Genomic DNA, 23,453 nt, shown 5'->3' on the forward strand with positions numbered 1-23,453 from the left:
TTGCCCTGTTCTGACTTTTTTCTAGTTCCCTGTCTAGAACTTGTAATGCTAATTACTCTTGCCTTTACTTCTCCTTCACATCTCCTATTCAGGATTCAAAGACTTCCTTTCCCTCCTCAAGATAGGAGTTATGCAATTTGGGAGTCTTTTAGATAGACCCTCTGAAGGGGTACTCCAGTTGCCTCACCCTGCGCCCCAGTTCAGCATGGAAGAAGCCAGAGCAGCCTGCGTCCTGATTCCCTATTGGCAATTTGGGTAAACTCTTCAGAGGATGGTGTGATCTGTTCCAAAGGCCAAAAATGTCAAAAGTGTTTGGGAGCTTGTATCTAATCCTTAAAAGATTTTAGGGTTACCTCTTCAGACGGGGGAAAGTTGGAGGGGAGGGAGTGGGCATGGATTTGATTAAAACAGCTTATATGCGTGTATGAAATTCTCAATAAAGTTTTTGTAAAAATAAAAAAAAAAGGGCCTGGTATGGTGGTGCATGCCTTTAATCCCAGCACTCAGGAGGCAGAGGCAGGTGGATCTCTGTGAGTTCAAGGCCAGCCTGTTCTACATAGTGAGTTCCAGGACAGCTGGGGCTACAGGGAGACCCTGTCTCAAAAAGACGAAAAAGAAAAAAAAAACCCAAAAAACAGAAAAACACAGCAGCTCCAAAATTAGAGCTGAAGTTAAACATTTTGATGCCACAAAGAAAAATACATTGTTCCAAACCACATATGCTTAATACAAACAAAGGGAATGTTATGTCATCACTTAATACCAACAGATGGAGTATTATGTCATAATATTTTTGTTTGTTTGTTTTGGCAACAAGTAGGTGATTTTTCAAACACTAATTGTTCCAACATAGTCAATAACACATGTAATAGGGATGGAAAGACATTTCATAAATCATTTACCTATAACCACACTATAAATTCCTGTGTTTCCACAGAGTTGGACTAGATACATGTTCACACTGAACTAATATTGACATCTGAATCCATCAAACATATTCTCTCATCTAAAAATATCTCACCATAAGATCCTGAAACTGAAGACAACACAGAGAGGGAATCACTAACAAATATGCTCTCTCCAAAAATATATGTGTGCATAACTCAGGAGTAATTAAGAAAGAGTAAGTTCTGCTGAGATTTAGTCAATGCTAATATATAAAACCTCAAATCTTCTACAGCAGAATATATGTCTTTTACAAGGAGTCCAGTTTTTATTCATTTAAATTGTTTGGATAACAACTTAAATGGCCATTTGAAGTTATATTTTAGCCAATCATCAAAGACCTCACAAATTTCAATATTTGATAATGGAACTTAATGAGGCTTTAAAGTGATAGAATTGGATTTTTAAAAAAGAATAGAGCCTAACTGTACTATAAGAGACTCATTCAAAAATGAACTAACACAACATGGCCGAGCAGCTGTCTCTTAGAGCAGCTGTCTCTCAGAGCAGGTGTTCTGCAAAGAATGTGAAGGAAAAGGAACAGTATCCAGAAGAAGATAACAAAGGAAGAACAGGAAGGAGGCATGTACAGACACTGGCTAAGGAAAAGCGTACCTTTCTCTCTCCCCTTCGGTGAGATCATATAAGCGGTTGGCACCTCCATCAGCACAGGCCCTTAGAAGAGCTTAAAATAAAAAGAACAAAGATCATTTAAATATGAGGCACAAAACAATGTCTCTTATGGTCAGCACTGAAAAGCAGACACTCAGAAACACAGGGTCCTGCTAACCCTAAGCCCTCAGATCACTGCTTACTCCCACTGTTACTAAAAGTGATTCGACAAAGCACAGAACCACCTGGAGGTTACATTCGTGTTCTTTCTGCATCCACCTCAGTCGCTTTGACTGATTACAAGGGGAGACTGTATGTGGCACTGGCGTATCTTCACTAATTCCTTCAGTTTGGTTTTCCTATTTTACAACAGAAGGTAGATCCAGGGACAGTGACAGGCAACAGATACTGTCACTGTATCTTCCTGGCTCACAGGTTATTACAACTACAACCTCTTGATAGCAGCTATGGCAGGATTAAATTTTCTTTTATTTTGATCTACAAATTTCCTTTAAAATTAGGATATACGCACAGGTTTATTTTATAAACAAGTAAATGAGCATCTAGGTGATATGAGAACAATGAAAACTTTGTGAAGACAGCAGGGACTTGCTTGTGAGAAGTGTCAAGATAAGGAGGCGAACCCTGCAGCCCACCTTGGGCTTGCATCTCTGCAGTTACTGCTCTGGGATTTGCAGCTTGGGAAGTTCCCCGGGGTCTTGCAATGCTGTCTAGGAAGGTGGTACTACCTCTCTCATACACATTTTCTATGCATCTTTGTATCAGCTCAGACTGAACACTATTCAGTAACATGCCACCAACACTGAAGATGATAGACGGGGTCTCCACTTTAAGCATCTTCTTGCAGATAATACATAAAGGCAGGAACCTCTCTGAGAGTCTACCCAGAGAACTGACTGACCAAGTGAGAGAACACTTTTCACTGAAATTAAAATAGTGTGATGTATGACTGAAATTGGGGAGGAAGAGAAGAGATGGAACTTTCCCTTTGGTAACTGTTTTCTCTTAAATATCAGAAACAAAATAATTTAAAGGAAAAACAGCATCTTTAAAAAGTCATTAACATTTTAGAAAGTTTTAGACTCTACTAAATTATTACTGAAACAGATAAAAATCCAAAATTTCCACAGTGAAATTTTTCTCCAAATTTAACCACCTGCCAAGGTGAGACATCTTAGAAAAACAGTAGGAAATTACAAAACCCTTCTTGAAGAGACCAAATCACATCTTGAACGCCTTTATACCTGCATGTCCCTGCGGCTTTAAAGCATAGTAAGGGAGAATGGTTTGGAGGTAAACACTCTGTCTGAAGGCAGGTTCGTGTCTCTGCTTCCCTCTTGAATCACTCATTAGTATAATGCTGTCATTAGCATGCTGCTGTTTGATTTCCATTGACACATGATACTATGAGGTGGGAACTTGTTTAATTGTCCTGTACTTTATCTTCTCTCTGGAAACTTTTAAGATCTTCCTTTTGTCTTTGGTGTCTCAAATTTCACACGTGAATTGTGATTTCTAGATCTAAAGATCTACCTCTTTCTTTGGTTCTGGATGAATCGCAGCCATCTTAACTCATACTTCCTATCTTCTGTTCTGTGCACTCTTCTCTCTCTGGGGCCTCCAATGAAACGTATCTGTAGACAGTCTTTTCTACTCTCAGTCTTTTTCAGAATGTTTCATTCATGTCTTCTTTCTATATATGTGGCTGAATGTATAAAATCACACTTCAACTATGGCTAATCATTAGTCAGCCATAGTTAAAACATTAGCTTATAATCTTACCAATTTGCTTGAAAGAAGTGCGATTTGGATCTATTTTCAGTTTCAAAGCCCTTTCTGATATTTTGCTGCTGGTGCTTTGAATTGCTTCATTTACTCATTAAAAAAGATCTTTGCCCTCGAGGTTCAGATGACTACTTTTATCCTGTGTGGCAGCAGTGGTGCAAAGCACCAGAGGTTTAATGGAGATGATGACTGACCATTTCCTCACTTTTAACACACCAAAGCCTTCTGTCCCTATGCAGCTATTAAAACCAAAGCCACTAACTATATCATTTGCTTTTTTATTGTAGATTGACATGAAAGTAATCAGTAATAACAATGCTACACTCTCGATGTTATGCTATCTTGAAATTTTTAAAATTTTTTTCACAAGAGACATTAACCCATTACCTTGTCATTCAACCTCAAGCACATCATTCTCAAGACACAGGCAGAATCAGCCTGTAGGTTGATGAACAGCCTGTAGGTCAGCTGCTAATAGCATGTGTTCCCCTCTGAAACCTCATGAGCTTTGCCTCCACTGTCTACATTCCTCTCAGTCAGACTGTCTCCAGGGTCCTACTGGAGCACCTGTTACAGCATTTGACCACTCTTCTGTCCAAAATTTCAAAGCTGTCCACACCAAGTAATTAGCATAAGCAAATGCCTGGGGTGGGGATGGGTTCAGAAGAAATAAACCACTCTGTTGAGTGACTTCATTTTAAAGCATTTTAAAGTTTTGGGTTTTTTTTTTTTTTTTTGCAAATTTAACTATACATTTAAGAGTGTTTAGAATATATTGCTCAAAATTTTGTTATGTTTGCAGCAAAAGAGATAGTTTGATGGACATCTAACCAGCCATCATACACAAAAGCCTCAGCTTAGGTTTCCATTAATTCACCATGTGCTAAGTCTATTTTCTGTATTCCATGTTCTATAGGAAATAAAATACAGGGTTAGTAGATAAAAGTACATTCAGTTTTAGCTTGAGCTTTTTAAACTGTAGAAAATAACATTACCTATGGAATAGGGTTATTAAGCAATAATTTAATAATTATATGGTGCTTCTCACAATCTGAAAACCTAGTGGCATGCAATAATCACTATTCTTCTTTCCCTATTTTCTTAGTATTAAAATAAATATTAAATGTTTATGTTCTTTGAAACAATAACCTGATCTATATAGAAAGTATCAAATTAAAATAAGACTCTTTGGGGCTGGAGAGATGGCTCAATGGTTAAGAACACTGGTTGTTCTTGCAGAAGACCCAGGTTCAAATCCCAGCACCCACATGGCAGCTAACAATTGTCCATAACTCCAGTCCCAGGGGATCCAACAGCCTCGTCTGACCTCCACGGGCATTTCATGACACAGGTGCACTTACCTACATGCAGGCACTACACAAATACACATAAAATAAAATAAAAAAAATTTAAAGTTTTAAAATAAGAATCTTTATAGACAACTAAGTATTGGCTAATTTCACTAATCACCCACAATACTCTATAAGGAATAACATCCATGTTCAGATTATGCCATGAATGCAACTCCTAGACGATAACAGAATATGCAGGTATATTACCTGCATATCAAAATCATCATAACCTGAGAGAGAAATAATCTCACATACAAAATACATCATAATGCCACTGACTGGGGGGCTGAAAAGACTAATTAATAGAAACAAATGGTAAACGATCAGTAATTACCCTCAGAATATACAAAGTGATTCTCCATAAACAAAATTAACAAGTATATGAGATCTTTCATGCAAAATTTTATTTACTGAAGCAATATAGTAGTATTTAATGGTGAAAGATTAACAACGAGAATAGAAATTTTTCACACCACATTGCATGGCAAAGATTAGTAGAATTCAGTATTTAAACCCTTTCAAGGGACAGGGTGAAGCACCATGACAGAGTGCAGACTTGGTTTCTGCTCTCAGCTACTTCATGAAGAAACAAAGGCACATTTACACTTATTAGGTATCCAGGCTCATGCTAGAATAGAAGAAAATGGAGAGAAGCAAATGCGTGCAATGCAATCTGGACTACGACAAGGCTACATACACTAAAAGCATCAAAATGCAATGAGCAAAGAGAGATCAATTTCAACGGACAACACATAAAAGAACCTATTAACAAATCCAGCTCAGCTAAGGTATTACTTTGTCAATCAACAGATGATGGATGGACAGATAGACAGATGATATAGATAAGATGATGATGATGATAGATGATAGATAGATAGATAGATAGATAGATAGATAGATAGATAGATAGATAGATAGATAGATAGGATGATGATGATAGATGATAGATAGATGATAGGATAGATAGATAGATAGATAGATAGATAGACAGATGATAGATATAGATAGATAGATAGATAGTGTTTGGTGTTTCTAACACCTAAATTTAAATTGATAGTTTTAGAGCAGTTTATTACAGGAGAGACACCTAGGAACGACATTTATCCATGTTTATTCCCGTTAGAAATGTGGATGGAAATGGATTAACAACGGTGAAATTCACAGGCTCCAGCTCTCATTGCAGACACATTAGAAGTGGGAACATAATCCACCTGGGAATGAAAATAAGCTCCAGTCCATTCTTGAAACAATTTTAAATTCCATAAAGTACCATAAAAATGTTCTTTATCAATTTTGAGCTTTATTAAACATTTTTTAAATATTTTCAAGTTTGTAAATAAAACTGCATTTGAAAAAAAAATCTATGAAGCACATAATAAAGAATGCTGGCATGAATTCATACATAGCAGTTTAACAATGCACAGCCCTTGTCACCAGAAAAGGGAATGACCATAAAACAATACCAGAAGTAGAGGGCATGCTAAAGGAGGATTCTGACAAATCACAATAAATCTGAATTTAAAATGTCCATTCATCATAATTTAAACTGTCGTTAAGCACCACTGCATGAGTTACCTTGTAATGTACAAACTCTGTTAGCTCATACAGCAAACTTCTCATAGATTTGTCAAGCATGTTAACGTAATGGTTGAACAATTACTCTGCTTCAAAATAAACATCTGAAAACTAAAATGCACTGGAAAATCACTGGAGCAACTTTCCTATTTTAATAATCCCATTATGTTAAAGGTACATTTAAGCTTTGTTTTTTACTTGGCATTTAGCAATACTAACAAAACAGAAATACACTAACAATTACAGGTAAATTTGCCATTTCAAAGTCTTCTGTGGAATAAAATTGAGCAGAAATAATTTGAGTTCTGAAAAGTATACTATTAAACTAATTTCAAGTATTCATATGGAAGAAAAAAAGCAGGGGAGGAAAAGGACAGAAGAATAGAATGCAGTTCTAGTTACCTAAGAGAACACTGTAGTTCAGTTTGTATCTGAAATACACTAGCCATTGACTCACCCAGTGATTCTAAGGCAATTCCAAGCATTCTGATTCTAATGCAAAATCATCAAGATTATGTATATTACATCAAATTAACAAAAATTGCAGATAACAAAAAGACATTGTAGATACACGAACAAGGCATCTAACTTGAAAGTAGCATAAATTTGAAGGCAGTGGTATAAACTCATAATCATTTTAAATGTGCTTCCCTTTGATTCAAACATTCTATATACCCAATGCAAATATTTTCCCAGATTTACAAGACAATATGAGTAAGAATTTTTAAAATTTTTATTTATTATTTTTATTTTATGTGTATTCGTGTATTGCCTGCATGTAGATAAGTGCACCCATGTTGTGCAATGGCTGAGGAGGACAGAAGAGGCCATCAGATCCCCTGGGACTGGAGTTACAGACAGTTGTTAGCTGCCATGTGGGTGCTGGGATTCGAACCCAGGTCTTCTGCAAGAACAACCAGTGTTCTTAATCACTGAACCATTTCTCAGTCCCATGAGTAAGAATATTTACTTGGACGTGATATGTAATCATAGAAAAAAATGTAACAGACTCACATGGCCATCGGGTGAATATTGTTAACTATATTATAGCCTCAAATCCAACCATCAAGAAAGTTGCTTTCATTACTTGTTTACTGGGTTATTTGTTTGCTGGTTGCTTTATTTGTTTGAGAATGGGTTTCTGGCTGGCCTAGAATTTGTGATCTTCCTGCCTCAGCCACATAAATTCTGGGATTACAAGCAGACATCACCACACTTAACTTCAGCATATTATTTTATATGGTATATTGTGATTCAAAAATTTTAACACTTGGTCATGTCTTATACGCTCAGAGAGTCTATCAGGATATGCCAAATCAAAGAAAACTAGGATTCAGGTACCAGTTTTTATGTCAAGATTATGGATTAATTAATCAGTAATCAGCACTGATAAGATACACATAAAATGAAAAATGTACATTGGATTCAGTTCCCTAAGGAAACTCATGACTATGAAAGGGAGCCCTGAGGTTGGAAGCTAAGAGTCCAGAATCAATTAGCATTCATGGCATCACGGGACCTTTGATAGCCACTGCTGGGAATGACCAGACCTCACTGCATGGTTATCGTGCAAGCATTATGAGCTGTTCTGAAACTTTCTGAAAAGATCAGTGAAACTGATGTTTGATGAAACCCTTCAAGCCTTGTTTGTTAGTTCAATCACAAGATAACCTTTGTGTTCCTTACGCTAAACTCTTTGACCATGAGTATAAGACTTAGGGATATAATAATGACATTAAAACACTGTGGTGTGAATATTTTCTTTATAAGGAATATAAATTAAATTGAATTGAATTTGAAACCCATCAAAAATAATGAAAAAGGAAAATTATGGTCATACCTCAGTGGTAGAGCTGAACATATCTGAAACCCAGTTCAATCCCCAGTACTACAAAAAAGAAACCTGAGGAATGAAAGAAAGAGGGAGGGAGGGAGGGAGGGAGGGACGGACGGAGGATAAATAGACCTGCATACTTAGGACAGCAAGAATAATTCCAGAACCAACCCTATTATTTTGGAAAAGATAAAATCCTTTATTATTCCTGGTCAGGATTAATTTGATTAGAAGATAACTGTGTCACCAGGGAATTCATTAACTCAAGCTCTGCAAATCTTACCTGTTCCTAACACGTCCTGTTCCTCCAGCAGCTCACAGCACCAGCTCATCTTTATATACCCAAAAAGTCTAATCTATCAATATCTATGATTGGACCTAGGATTCTCTCTCTCATGCTGGAAAAGTATCAATGAAGGACTTGATCTGAAAATCTTGCTCGCAAGTCAGCTAATCAAGCTGTGGGAAAAATAATTTATACTCTCCCATGAGCCTCAGGCACAGCTTACTAGTTAATAACTAGTAGTAGTCATTCACTAAACATGTGAGTGCACACATTACACAGCTACCAGCACTATACAAGACAAGCAAAATACCTGGTTTCCCTTTTAAATCACTTTAGAATGATATATCAAGATGTATATATTTACTATGTACAACAAAATATTTCAGTTGTGTATATGTACACTGTGATATGATCATATCTAACTAATCCACATTACGTCAGAGTTAACATTTTGTGGCAAAACACTTCTGCTCTCTTAGCATTTTTCAGTGATACGATATGTTATTAGCTATAGTCACCCTGCAATACAATAGATCACTTAAACTTTTTAAAATTTTGTTGTGGTAAGAACACAGGATCAGATCTACCTTCTGTCACCTACAGGCACAGTGTTGCCCTGTACAGCTCTCTTGAACTCATCCATCAGTCGTAGCCAAAACTAGTCCATTGAGCAGTCACTCCTGCTTCTCCCTGCCCCAAACAACCTCTCTTCTTCTGCTTAATTAGACACCTCATAAGAGGGTTCATGCTGTATTTTTTCAGTAAGTTTTAAAATTTATTTTATTAGTTTTATTATTTTATGTGTATGAGGCTGCATGTATTAAGTGCACTCATGTCATACAATGCCCACAAAGGTCAGAAGAAGGCACTGGATCCCCTGGAACTGGAGTTATGGTTGTTACCTGCCATGTGGATGCTAGGAATCGAATCCAGGTTCTCTGCAAGAGCAGCCAGTGCTCTTAATTACTGAGCCATTTCTTCAGTGCCTGTATTTATTTTTTTGAAAGTAGACTGTTTCACTTAGCATAATATTTAATATATTTATTCCACGTTTCTTTGTATTTGTTCATTGGTTGATGAACACTTGTTAATGGCTGGATTTCTGTGAATAGTGTTGCAGAGAACATAAGAGTGTTACTAATGTCCTGTGACCATAAATTGAATACTTTGGTCAAATATATACAAAGGATTTGCAAGATTCGATGGCAGTTTTATTTTTCGTTTGCAAAAGAACTTCTGTACTCAGTAACAATCCGTAGTAGCTGTACCATTTTTCATCCCTTACCAATGTATCAATGTTCCAATTACTTTCACTTTTAACAACAGTTGTGCAGTGCTATCACACTGGGGCCTTGATTTGCATTTCTTTGATGACTGGTGACACTGAGCATACCTATAAGCTGTGTGGATCTCAGAGAATTCTCTATTTCTATTCTAATCTTTTACTTATTTTCTGAGAGCAATTTTAAAAGTACATATCAAAAGGAAAAAATTAAGGATATCTCAGATGAACATATTAAATAGTAACTTCACCAATAATTTCAATATACACATGTATATCCAAATATATTGCACACCTTAAATTTATATAATTAAGTATTTTTATCCTTTTTTTAAAGATTTTTTTTTAAATTACATGTTTGTTTGTGTCTGTATGCCTGTAAGTACTGTGCCTAAGGAAGCCAGAAGCATTGGACTCCCTTGAACAGGAGGTACAGACAGCTGTGAGCTGGCTGACATGGGTGTTGGAAACTGAACTTGGTCCTCTGCAGAAGTATGTGCTCAGCACAGATGTGCTAAGCCATCTCTCCAGCCCCACCTTTATTCCTTTTTTATTCAGGTTACTAGTAATTTGTTGTTGAGGTGCTACTGCCTTATATATTTAGAAACTAAACCATTATCAGAAATCTGGTTTTTTTCCCCCTTGAGAGCACAGGCAGCCTCCACTCTGCCAACCATTCTCTGTGAGGCTCAGAAGACTGGGTATCTTCCCAGGGATCTATTTTTGCTTCTGTGGTTTTTACTTTGGGGTTATATCCATGAACCCAACATTGATGTCCAAGGGAAAGGTCTCCCCCATGTTTTATTTCAGGAATTTATTATATATGAATCTTAGTTGTGTGATCAAAAACCATGCTTTTAATGCATTTTCATCACTATGTACAATACAAACCCAAAGCGACCCTTCCCACATCACCCAGAAAACTCTAAAATAATAGGTTCTTTTTGAACTAATCCTTATTATTAAACACACTTCCTTTACTTGTAAGCATTTTCTGCATGTTAAGTATCTACAATCTGATAAAATATTATTATGAAATTCATGGAACCATTTAATAAATTACTGTCCTTAAAAACAATGGGTGTTTGCTTTTGGTACTTTTTTTTAATTGAGCTTTTTAAATTTCATACAACATTTCACACTCAAATCCAGACCCACTGCCCCATCCATGTCCCCCCTCCGGCCCCCCACCAAATCCTATGCACTCTGTCATACATGCTGAGTCCTATTCATTCAGGTATTTATACCCAAGTGTCCTTCAGTATAAATGTGTCCACTGCCATCTAGTCAGCCCATCCAGTGGTCGTATGTAAGTCATACTCTCTCTCACCCAGCAGCAATCAGTCTCAAATAGTTCTCAGTCTAGTGCTGACCTGCCACCTATTTTTTTTAACCTCCCCTTTGGGCCCTTGCTTCATTGAGCTGACATTGGTCCCACACTAGACGCCACCACTGCCACAGGTTCACATGAGCAAGCCTCCAGTGGCCTGGAAGCCTCCACCTCCCTGTAATCACAAACCAGCTCTGGCTCTTACAGTCTTTCTGCCTCCTCTCCTGCAATGGTCCCTGAGCTGTGGCTCTTCTTAAATGTTTCATAAACAGTAGAACAACAGTTTGGGCTATTCTGTCACTAAGAGAAGTTACAGAATTAATCTTTGGAGATCTCTGTAGTTAGGGTTTAATAAATGTTCTGATCAATCAAAAAATCAGAAAATACAAGATTCTAACACATAAATAAAACAAATTTAAAAAGGACATTTATGGAATTACAACTGTAGCCAGGGGACACAACTCAGTGGCACTTGTCTAGCATGTACAAGGCTCTGGGTTTAATTTCCAACACACACACACACACACACACACACACACACACACACACACACACACACAGACCATGTAAATATAGAAGCTGGTTGCAGTGGTGCTTCTGGTAAGGAGATAGTTAGGATAAAGAATGAGTTTTCTCATGACTGAATGTTTTCTAGAGAATTCGATGCTTCTGCTCTCAGCCCAGAAGTGCTACTAAATCACCTCAAATCCAGGTTTAGTGTTTGTTACAATCCATGGAATTACAATCTCTTGCCAAACTGACTGATGCAGAAAGAGAGGTGTTACCCAGCGAAACACAAACAGATTGGCAGGTACCTTCTCCTGCCAGAAGCTTGAGACTAGAAACCTGGATCTATGGTGGGCCCCCACAGTGACCCCGAGCCAAGATATGAAAGGAAAGCCAGGGAACGGGGAAGACATCAGGTTCCCACTGCCAGAGCAACAGCCAGGCACTGGTCTCTAGTCATGAGAGCTAATAAATTCCTTTTCTGGACTCAGGCAAGTTTGAGTTAGGTTCTAAGTCACTTAAGATAAAAAAGATCGAAAACTAGCACAAGTATTAATCTTAAATTTAGAAACACTCAGTCCACACATCAACATTGAAATAAGCCCAAGCAGGAGGTACCATGAGTACAACTGCATGTAAGTCACTAGGGAAGCCCTGACAATATATGGCCCAAGTCACTTAGTTCAGGGACATGATAAACAGACATGGATTAGCATGCTTTCTCCTTCAAGACTTTGTTTCATGTAGGGAAAAAAATTTATTTCATTTAGGCATTCATGGAAATATATGCTATCCTCGAGAAACAACAATTTACTTTGCTCAGAGGAGTGCTGAAATACATTCAAAATTAACTGCTGTTTAGAGAACTTTTTCAGAGTTTTAGATGTAAGGTTTTTACTTATAGTGTATTTATATGCAATTATTAAGAAAGCTCACATTATTTGCAACATTCTACAGATAATGAGTAGAATACTCATTAAATTTCAGTCAAGTCAGTAACACAGAACTGGCCTTATTTCAAATGAAATCAAGTGGTATTTACACTGAGCAAAAACATGCAGAATTCTGTCCTAATGGCCCGCTTCACATCGTGTGATGGAGATGTTTATCACCTTCAGTAAATATTGATATGTAAATTCTACTGTCCTGTCCCTCTTCCCTCCTTCCCCACCAACATGCTGCAGAGATGAAGTAGGGTACCTCGTCTTCCACGACCCTATCTATAAAGTCTCTAGTGAAATACTTCTTGAATTCTGGCTGTTACCAAATACCTCAGAAATCTTAAGAAAACAGCCTAGCATCAAACTGTTTGAAATAACATAGCACAGGGAAATTTTTTCTAAGAAAAAACAAAAGGCAAAGCTCATTCTGTATAAAAAGTGCTAAGGAACACAGATAAATAAAATAATCTTATATGTGTAATGATTATACATGCTTGTTTAACAAATGTGGATTGTTGGTAATAAGTAAGATCCCATGAGATCTCAATCCTTAAATTTTTACTAATAATTAGCCACTCATATGAATAGGATTATAACAGGAAAATTCAATCCATAGTGAACAAAGACAACACAAAGCAACCATAGCTGCTGTTGCTACAATATCTTGCTATAGCATGATTCGTATTTGGGGTCTGTTGAGTGCCTCTCTGCAGCCCTGAAGGACATTCAATATTCCTGGCCTCCACCCATTATGTGCCAATAGTACCTCTCACATGTGAAAACTAGGTATGTCTGCAAAGGCCAAATGTCCACTGGCAGGCATATTCACCCCAAACGGCCAACCTGTGCTCCAAGCGCAGGACACCTACCCTTCAGCACATAAAGTGGGGTCCCACGTTATGCAATGCACAGCTGTAAGGAAGACTGCTCGTTGCTATTGTGTGCACTTTCCAATTTAAACTCAAGACTATCAGCAAGAAGCTATATTCTACCTAGCTCCCAAGGTCAAGGGAATTAAAGTAATAATGTACTAGCTTAATTGCCTTTATATCTACTAAAATGCATATCCTATTCATTCAATACTCTATTGCTAAATCATTGCCTCTAGTGAGATAGTCAAAGTCAGGTCCTTCTGACTGACCTCTGGGATTCGCTGGGTGGCTCACATGTTTTCCCAAGTAGATGAAGACCAGTTATCCCATATATAACACCATGAAGGGTGAGCCTTAGAGTGACAGCTTGTGCTGTCATCCTGTAAAAGCATCTGTAAAGAGGCAGGGAGGAGATGGGTACAATATCTGCAAACACACTGAGGATAATGAAATGCCTATAACTACCAAGAGGAACAGGAGGAGAAAAGAGTTTGATGACGGTGGTTGGTTTACTTGGTCAAAATGTAAACGCTTTAAGTAAAGCTTAAAAAAAAAGAAAAAAACCTCTGTTGATGAAAATGTTACAGAATGAATACAGAAGACTGTGAAAAGGGTCAGAACTATTGAAACTATCTGCCTCTTCCTTCCCCACCAGAATCATGTGTACTTTTTCTGAACCAGTGGCAACGGATCCCAGAACTGAGATATAAGGCAATGCCCTGTTGCATACATCAAAAGTAAAACTACTGTTTCACACAAAAATGGCACATTTATTTTACTTTATAAAAGTAGAAAGAAAAAACTTCCACTAAGATTATATATTATCATTTCCTGATACCTTTGATATTCTTGTAAAAGTATTTTAGGGCCAGTGAGGTGGTTCAGCTGGTAAAAACGTGACCATGCAACCTTAAGGCCTGAATTCAGTCCCTGGAACCCAGAGGGGAAGAAGAGAATCAAGTTAAAAGTTCTCCTATGAACTCCACACAAACATCACAAAAGTTTTCCTATGAACTCCACACAAACACCACAAAAGTTTTCCTATGAACTCCACACAAACACCACAAAGTTCTCCTATGAACTCCACACAAACACCACAAAGTTCTCCTACGAACTCCACACAAACACCACAAAGTTCTCCTATGAACTCCACACAAACACCACAAAAGTTTTAAAATTAAAACATATATTTGTAAGACAGTTTGCTGAGTGACAGTTTCTAGCAAACATATCTGTTCTCTTAGTCAAGGAATGATCATTAAATCCAAACGGTAATAAATAATAGGCTAACTTCAGCAATTAGATCTTAATGAAACTGAAAAATCAAATACTTCTACTCTCATCTAATTCAAGAATTTCACATGCAACTTTATTTTTTCTAATGAGCATAATCATGAGCTAATTCTTCTTCCTGCTTAAAGAGGAAAAAAGGAGGAGTGTATGAGAAAGCTATGAACAGAAGGCAAGATGAATTAAGGATAGTATATCTAGGAAAGCAGTAATAACTGGGTAAAAGCCAAAAGCAGCAGTAATTACTCAAAAATTCAATGTGGATCTTCTGTAGGCCAAGATCAGCAGCCTTATAAAACGAGTGCAAAGCAAAGAGCTTCGAGGGTACATGGTGGCTCCGCTCTGGCTCCTTTCCATTTGTAGAGCTCCGGATGGCTTTTGGCATTCAGGCCACCTCAGGAAATTCTTGGAGATAAAGCTTCTGAGTGTGTCAGAGGCTGGAGAGATGGCTCAGCAATTAAGAGCACTGACAGAGGACCTGGGTTCGATACCCAGCACCCATATGGTGGGTAACAACCGTCCATAACTCCAGTTCCAGGGGTTCTCATGCCCTCTTCTGACCTCCACAGGTATGGATGGCATGGTTGCATTACATACATGCAGACAATACATTCATACACATAAAAATAATTTTGAAAAGCTTGTGTGTATGTGTATGTGTCTGTCTGTGTGTGGCATGCACACATGTGCCTGTGTGTCAACACATGAGGATGTCAGCTCTCTTTCTCCATTTGCTCTCAGCCCTATTCCTTTGAGACATGTCTTTCACTGAAATAAGAGTCCACCATTAATCTTGACTAAACTGTCAGTGAGTTCCTGGAATCCACCCTGCGATGATGGGACTGGAGGTAACTAAAGCCTCACCCAGCTTTTAATGTGGGAGCTGGAGCTCTGAACTCAGGCCCTCATGCTTGGGGTAAGCACTCTTACCTACTGAACCATCTCCCCAGCTCAGAGAAGTTTACCTTAATCTTAAAATATGCTTTCAGAAATCAGGAGACTAGAATTTGGCTAGAGATATGACTCAGTGGTTAGGAGCACCTATTGCTCTTCCAGAAGACCCAAGTTTGGTTCCCAACACCCACATCAAATGGCTCACAAACATCCGTTACTCCAGCTCAAGGGTTTCAGATGCCTCTGGTCCACAGGTGATTGAACACACATGAACATACCCATACACAGATACACACACACACACACACACACACACACACACACACACAGATACATACACACACACACACATTACACACATAGATGAAATAAAATCTTTAAAAAATAAATCCTTAGAATAAATGTATTCCAACCAGACATGGTGGTGCACACCTTTAGTCCCAGCACTCAGGAGGCAGAGGCAAGCAAATCTCTGTGAGTTCAAGGCTAGTCTTGTGTACATAGCGAATTCCAGGCCAGCTGGGGTTATAGAGAAACTCTGTCTCCAAACACACACACACACACACACACACACACACACACACACACACACACACACACAGAATAAATGTACGCCACTGAGTAGTTTTTTTGTTATACAGCCAATTGTGACAATATTTAACAAAATGACTAAAAATTGCTTTTTATATTATGTCTACAATAAAGGCTAGTTTACTTTCCTTAAAAGAGAGAGAGAGAGAAATCGGGGGAAAAGTTCTATTAATATTTTAAAATAATCTGCTTTAGACCAATGTCTAGTCAGCTAAAAATAATACACCCAAAAGATAAGTTGAGAAGTAAATACAGGAAATAAGATCATAGCAAAGAGAGTCTCCGCATAACAGGAAAGCATTAATGGATTTGATGTGAAGAGTGTTATAGTCTCATATTGAGAAAGTTGCAGGAAATATCCAAGTGAACACAGATGCAAAAATCCTCAACACAATGTCAAATTCAGCTACACATCCAAAAGCTTATTCACCAAGATCAGGTAAGACATCCTTGAGATGTGAGGATGGTTCAGTATGCAAATGACTAAACGCGAAAAACACTATGAAACAGAAAAAACAAAAGCTATTAATCCTTTGGTAGAGAGAGAAGAGCACCTGGAAACAATCAAGAGCCTTTCATTAAAAGCTCTCAACAAATTATGCATACGAGGAATGCGGCTCGATACAAGGCCAGCCAGACATGAGGAGACCACAGGTCACACTCTTTAACACAGCAGCTAACGCCAATGGTCTTCCCACCAAATTGGAAACAAGACGTGCACATCACTCTCACCACTTCTCTTTGACACAATACTGAGCATTTTAACCAGAACAATAAAGAAATAAAAGTTATCCAAACAGGAACAGAAGAAGTGAAGTGAGATAAATATACATGGAATTCTTCAAACAGCCAAAAATGAACTGTCATGTGATCAGCCTATCCTAATGCAGGGTATATACCCAAAGGAAATGAAATCAGGATCTTGAGCTCATACCTGCATCACCATGCTCACGGCAGCATACTGAAGTTAGCTAACATGTTAGCAACATAATCATGTATCACTGATGAACAGATAAGGAAGTACAGGATGAAATACAATGAATTCAGCACTCAGCCTAAAAAAGAAGATCTTGCCAATGTAACACCAGAGAGGGACACACAAAGTACACAAAGTACAATAAGCCAAGCCCAGAAAAACAAATGTTGCACAACCTCATTCACATGTGTGGATTTTTAAGCAACAAGAAGCAGAAATCAGCATTATGGTGGGGGGGCATGGTGGGGGCAGAGAAGAGTCATTGTTCAGGGGAGCTGGGGAGCACATTTCACTTAGATAGGAGCAAAGGCTCTGGCCATCTAGTGTACAGAATGGGATTATAGTAATAATGTTCATTTCAAAATTGCTAGAGGAGTATGTCCTCACCAAGGAAGCACTGGAAGCAATAGATTAACTGCAAGATTTAATCATTCCACATTATAAGCATATATCACAGATTGCACAGTACTCCACCAATATCTGAATATATTATTTGTCAATTAATGTGATTCTTTTCAAATTTCTTAAAAGATTATTCTGCCTAGGAATGGAGGTGCACACTGTAGTCCCAGCTTCTCAAGAGACTAAGCCACAATGACCAGTTGAACCGAGGAGTTAGAGACTCGACCTGACTAGGTAATGTAAGAAGGCCTGATCTCCAAAGAGGAGAGGCGGGAAGAAAATTCTTGTGTTGTGGGAACAGTTCAGAAGTAGACAAGAGTGGCAATAACAAAAGTGCTCAGGTCAATCCAGTGGTCCAGGTAAGATCACTGTTTAAACTATAGTCATAGTACTTGGGAAAGAGAAACATAAACATACTCCAAATGTATTCTGGGGACGAAGACTGATTCAAACTGGCTGGGACTATATATGCAAGTTAGAGCAAAAGGAATCAAAGATATTCTGAGGTTCCTGTTCATGGTGACACACCTCATACTATCTACAACTATTTCACATCCTCTCTACTGTTTGTTCCTGAGCTTGGCAACATCCTACAAAGTGCTACTTCCTGTTCTTGGCGCTCCATCTCCTTCCAAATTCTTACTGTTCTAGCTGTACTGTAATCATACATATCCCCACATTCTCTTTTATATCAGAGAGAGGAAGATTCAAAAGTCTGTCACTGATCTCTGCTTTCATGACCCTTCCTTCCTGGTAGAAACATTTTATTCCAATGATGTTTAAAAACTAAAAGGTACTGAAAAAAAATGAACCATAAAACCAACCTCAGGGATAAGAGAGCGAGGAAGGAATGGAGTTGGGGGAAGAGGAAGGAGAGCAGAGAAACAGGGAGGGAAGGAAGGAGGGAGGGAAACGAAACATTGAGAAATATACAAAACAAATTTAGGACATTACATACAATCTTTTTCCTCTTGAAATTAAAGCTGTGTCCATAAATCTTCTATGTAAACATGTTTTAATGCCACAAAGTATTTGTAAATACATAATCATTTATTGCCTATTTCCTAATAAACATGTAAATGTTTTTTTAATTAAAAAAAAACTAAAAGGTACTGTAAAGAAAAGTTCAGGAAAAATGTATCATTTGGAACATAGTTTGTAGTATGAATGCATTTTTAGTCAGTATTGCAGTTCAATGCAGTTCTGCTGTTTAAGCTTGATTTGGTTCTCCTTGTTTATTTTAGCTACTCCCAAATTAAAGCAAGTATGAAAACAGAATGTTGGGAAAGTATTTGAGACAGATTTGGGCATCTAAGGTAGCATGGAAGTAGCCCCGGTTTGGAAACAAAGATCAAGTGCTGCAGCAAACACAGAAACAAAGAGAGAGAATGAGAGAGAGAAAACAAAATTGACCAGGTGAGACCTTTTTCTTATTCTTTTTAAATGTCAACAATATTATAGGATGGTGGGTGGAGAGACACTCAGCAGCTAATATTATAGGAAATATATTCAGGAAACATTATTAATGGTATATATGTGTGTACAGGTACACATCTGTGTGGTTGCCTGTTCGTGTGCATGTCGAGACCAGAGGTCAAACCGAGACATGTTTCTCTGATGTTTTGTTTTCTCTGGACAGTCTCTCATTGGCCTGCAGCTCACCAAGTAGGCTCAGCTAACTGGCCAGTGAGCCCCAGGGATCTGCCTGCCCCCACCACACTGGTGCTGAGAACACAAGCACATATCACCAGGCCTGGATTTTTCAAATGGGTTCTGGAGAGGTTAAGAGCACTGGCTGTTCTTCCAGAAGACCCAGGTTCAATTCCCAGCACCCATATAAAGGCTGACAACTGTGCATAGCTCCAGTTCTAGGGGATCCGATGCCCTCTTCTGGCCTCTGCAAAGCATTGCACAAACATGGTTCACTTACATACATGCAGGCAAAACTCTCATACACATAAAAAATAAAAATAAGTAAAAATGTTAAAAAGGAAAATCAAAGAATAAAGAGATGGCAAATGTATACATGAAAACATGTTAAAAAAATTTTAGCCACTTGAGGGTAAGAAAAACTGAAGTCACAATGTCCCTACACACTTACAAAATGGTCAACAGAAAATAATGTGATTGTTTTGTAAATCAAATGCAGGCAAGAAGGGAGAAGGCCTAGTGCACTCATACACTGCAGGTTAGGAATATAACATGGCAAGATCACTCTGGAAAACAGTAAAGCCATGTTACATAAAAGCAAATGTGCAACTACAATGCAACACAACTGCATCCCTGGGAATAAATCCCAGAGAAACAAGAACATGTTCACACAGTCATGTGGAGGCATGCCCATGCAGGTTGTATTCCTTAATAGCCCCCAATATGAAATACCCCCGATGGCATTTAGCATGTAAATGGAGAGAGCAATCTTGGAACTTCATGCTCAACAATAAAGAAGAATGAACATGGAACTTGTGCAACAATCTAGGTCCAGCTTTGGAAAACAGTGGTGACTGAAAGCAATCACAGTCTTCTCATGAGTCCACTTACATACTTTTCTTAAAATGACAAAATTAAGGAAACAGCAAACAAATAGTTGTTTTGTGGCCTTAGAAATACAGGCAGGAGCATGGTTATAAAAGGACATGGCAGGGATACTTGTACAGTAAAAGGAATTGTATTCAGCCTACGGTGGTGGGATCAGCAATTTGCACACGTAATAGAATGGATGTAAAGCTAAACACTCAGGTACACTCAGTAGAGAGGGGAAGTTTGAGTAACATGGCAGGTGGTACCGATGTGTTCATTTCCATGTGGTGATACTGCACTTTAATCTCACAAGATCTCCTCAGAGGGGAAAAGTCAGTGAGAAGAACATAGGATTCCTCTCTTTTACTCCTTGAAATTGCATGAGACTGCAAGTATCTCAAAATGAAACGACTAATTCAAAAACATAGATAATAATAAAGGATACTCATATTCCAGTGTACAGCAGCTCTTCAGAGATCTCCATAAAGGTAGCAGAGTGGGTTCTCATATAAGAATGGTGATTTACTACTACAATTAAAAAAAAAACACAAAGATTTTACAATTAGTGAAAAAGTAGAAAATAATACACTTGCACTTACTGGCTCCATGAGAGATCACACAAGGTGCCTGACAGGCAATGGCTATTGTGATGTTGCCTGATGTATCATGACAGACACCTGCTCACAACACACTTAACCTTATAGTTAACTAAAAAGCTTGCACTCAGTATTTTACAGATGAGAGAGAGAGAGAGAGAATCAGAGATGTGGAATGATCTGCCAGAGTTCCTAACGACTTTCTTGGTTGTTTCAGGGCAAGAATCTAGATATAGAAAACAAGTTTTTGTTTATGTGTCACAGAATTAGAATTAGAGTTAGTGTATCACTGCCTCCTGAATTAGTAGTGTTCCAGTTGGTCATGAGGACTATACTACTTTTTATACTACCAAGCCTTTGAGATGGCCTAGAAAAGCAAAGTGAGTTATGAGAGACGAAACAACTCCAGTTCAAGGTGTAAGAATCGTAAAGGTCACTTTATTGCTAACTATAAAGCACATGACTTTTCCAGTAGAAAAAAATACATGGAGGAAGCCAGAGACAATCGCAAGTAGAGCTCCTTGAAGCCCATTCACAGAGCTAGTTTAGTGTTCTCCTAGTAGGAAATGGATAGAGGCTTGAAGAGAGCCTAGATCTTTAAAATATCAATGTTAAATTTACTGATTTGGGCATGCTCAAAAAGAAGTTTGCTTCTGCAACCATTGGGGTCTAATCAGGATGTAGCATTCCATATTCTGAACAAAGGAAGCAATGTGTGAAAGTAATTTGAACCTGAGAGCAGACCTAGGGAGACAGCAGCCACTCCCTACAGAAAAGCGGGCTTTGCTGGAAGGGCTCCATGTACTGAACAACTGGAAACCCTCACTACACAGAACTTGGAATTCACTGCAAAGTGCCTTAGGAGCTGGGGAAACCAGCCAAGGGAGGGGTACCGGCTGCAGCAGCGCATCAAGCACTTCACAAAACAGTGTGCTGAAGGCACCAGGCAAGACAAGGACACAGGGATGGGGGGAAAATACCTCCACCAAGCATGGCTCTTCATCCCTCTACAGCAATCACACTTGCTGCAAAGTAAACACCTGACAGGCCCAGGTCCCTCATTAGCATACAGGTAATTAAAGCTGGTCTAGAACTGAGAGAAAGCTCATACATATGTATGTGCAGTATTTTCACTGTATTTGATTTTCATTATATTTTCCCACCCCAATAGTGAATAATGTATTCATTCAACTTGTCATTTCCCAGTTGCTTCAAAATCCTGAGACTTGCAAATGGGTTTCCAGCCTCCTGTCATTTTCCACTCAGTCTGTCCTAGTCTCCCTCAAGCCTGCTGCAGTCCCTCACCCAAGAGCAGTCGGGGTTCCACGAGTGCTTGAATGGAACTGAATACACCACTGCCCAAATATCTTTCAAAGAATCAGTCTAAGGGGCTGGAGAGATGACTTGGCAGTTCAAAGCACTGGCTGCTCTTGCAAAGGACCCAGTACAGTTCCCAGTACACACATGGCAGCTAACAACCATCTGTAACTCCAGTTCCAGGGGCTCCAAAGCCCTCTTCTGAACTCTGTGGGCATTGTACAACATGGATGCACTTGCACACATGCTGGAAAAACACACGAAATAAAAATATATCAATCAAAAAATCAGTCTAGATTTTAAAAAACAATTTTTATCTTAACACATGAAGATACAAATGGCTCTGTGGGCACTGAGTTTAATAAGTATTTTACCATAAGGATCTGTATGAAAATTCTAATGTGAAAAACAGAAGGTAAGTTTAGTTATGAAATGTCATTCTGTATTTGCTTACATCCAAAGGATGCACATCTCCCCCCCCCCCCCGTTCAGCAAAGACGTAAAATAATTCATATGAGGTAAAACCCAGAAGGGAAATATATCCCTAGTCTATAATTCTAAAACATCTCTTTCAAAAGTACCTGGAATAGACCTAAAGAAAATGTTCCAACTGTATAAAATGCATCTTACACACTTAAAATATACAAAAGAACGAAGACCAGAACAACCTCTGCGGCACACACCTAGCATTGCCAAGCCCATCTTTTAGCACTTGGCGCCAAGCAGATCCCCAAACCTCTGTCCCCTCACTCCTGCTACGACACCAATGGATCCCATCCCAAATGATGAGTGCATGCTAACTGGTTGTTTTGTTTTACGTGCCATGTGCCTACTATCACACACAATATTCTTAATTTTTTTTAATTTTAAATAAGGTGTTCCAAAGTTTCCATTTATTACTGTATATTTAAAAGGTTTCAGAGATTTATACTTAAAATTGTAAATCCAGTTCACTAGATTCACCTAACTTGGAGTTAATGAATATATCAAAATATTTATCTTTTTAAAACCCTGAAATTATTGCAATTATCAATTATATGCATGATTTTGTACATATGAAATATTTTTCCACTAGATGCCATACACCTAAATGGATAGTCACCAGGTACTAGAATACGCACATCATTAATTTGACATCATATCAAAATTAGAACCCATAACAATGACACCAATGTATATCAAGTGAAATTTTCTTTAGTAGTAACAAACTGAACCAGCCCCACAGCCTCTGTATTAATGTAAAGGACATGCTTATGAATTAGATCATGATTATTATGGAAGATAGTGCAAATGTCCACTGCTAGAACATGGACCCTGGATGGAGATTGGCATCCTGTCTATTTCCTTTCCTAGCGGATTCCTAGATTAAACCTTTTGTAAAGAATCTCTTCAAACCTAGTCCTCAGTGCCCTCACTTATGATTGAAATGTGCAGAATCTTCTGGGTTCCAGATCCTGTTTGTAGTCAATGTGTCTCAGTTCTCTTGACAAGAGGCACTGATGTTATTCACAACTTGCATCGATCA

At 38.3% G+C, this 23,453-nt stretch overlaps 1 protein-coding gene across 8 annotated transcripts in view; it reads right to left on the bottom strand.

Annotated features, from left to right (window-relative positions):
* Nucleotides 1–23,453, bottom strand: part of Tpk1 (thiamin pyrophosphokinase 1) — a 372,724-nt gene that overhangs the window by 254,357 nt on the left and 94,914 nt on the right. For all 8 annotated transcript variants that reach the window (XM_017794791.2, XM_008854799.3, XM_029557020.1 and 5 more), the window contains one exon: nucleotides 1,561–1,630. In XM_017794791.2, coding sequence (XP_017650280.1) covers nucleotides 1,561–1,630 — 70 coding nt within the window. The remainder of the gene's footprint in view (nucleotides 1–1,560; nucleotides 1,631–23,453) is intronic.

This window comes from Nannospalax galili, unplaced genomic scaffold, assembly GCF_000622305.1.
Source record: "Nannospalax galili isolate Female #2095 unplaced genomic scaffold, S.galili_v1.0 scaffold1907, whole genome shotgun sequence".
Lineage (NCBI taxonomy): Eukaryota > Metazoa > Chordata > Mammalia > Rodentia > Spalacidae > Nannospalax > Nannospalax galili.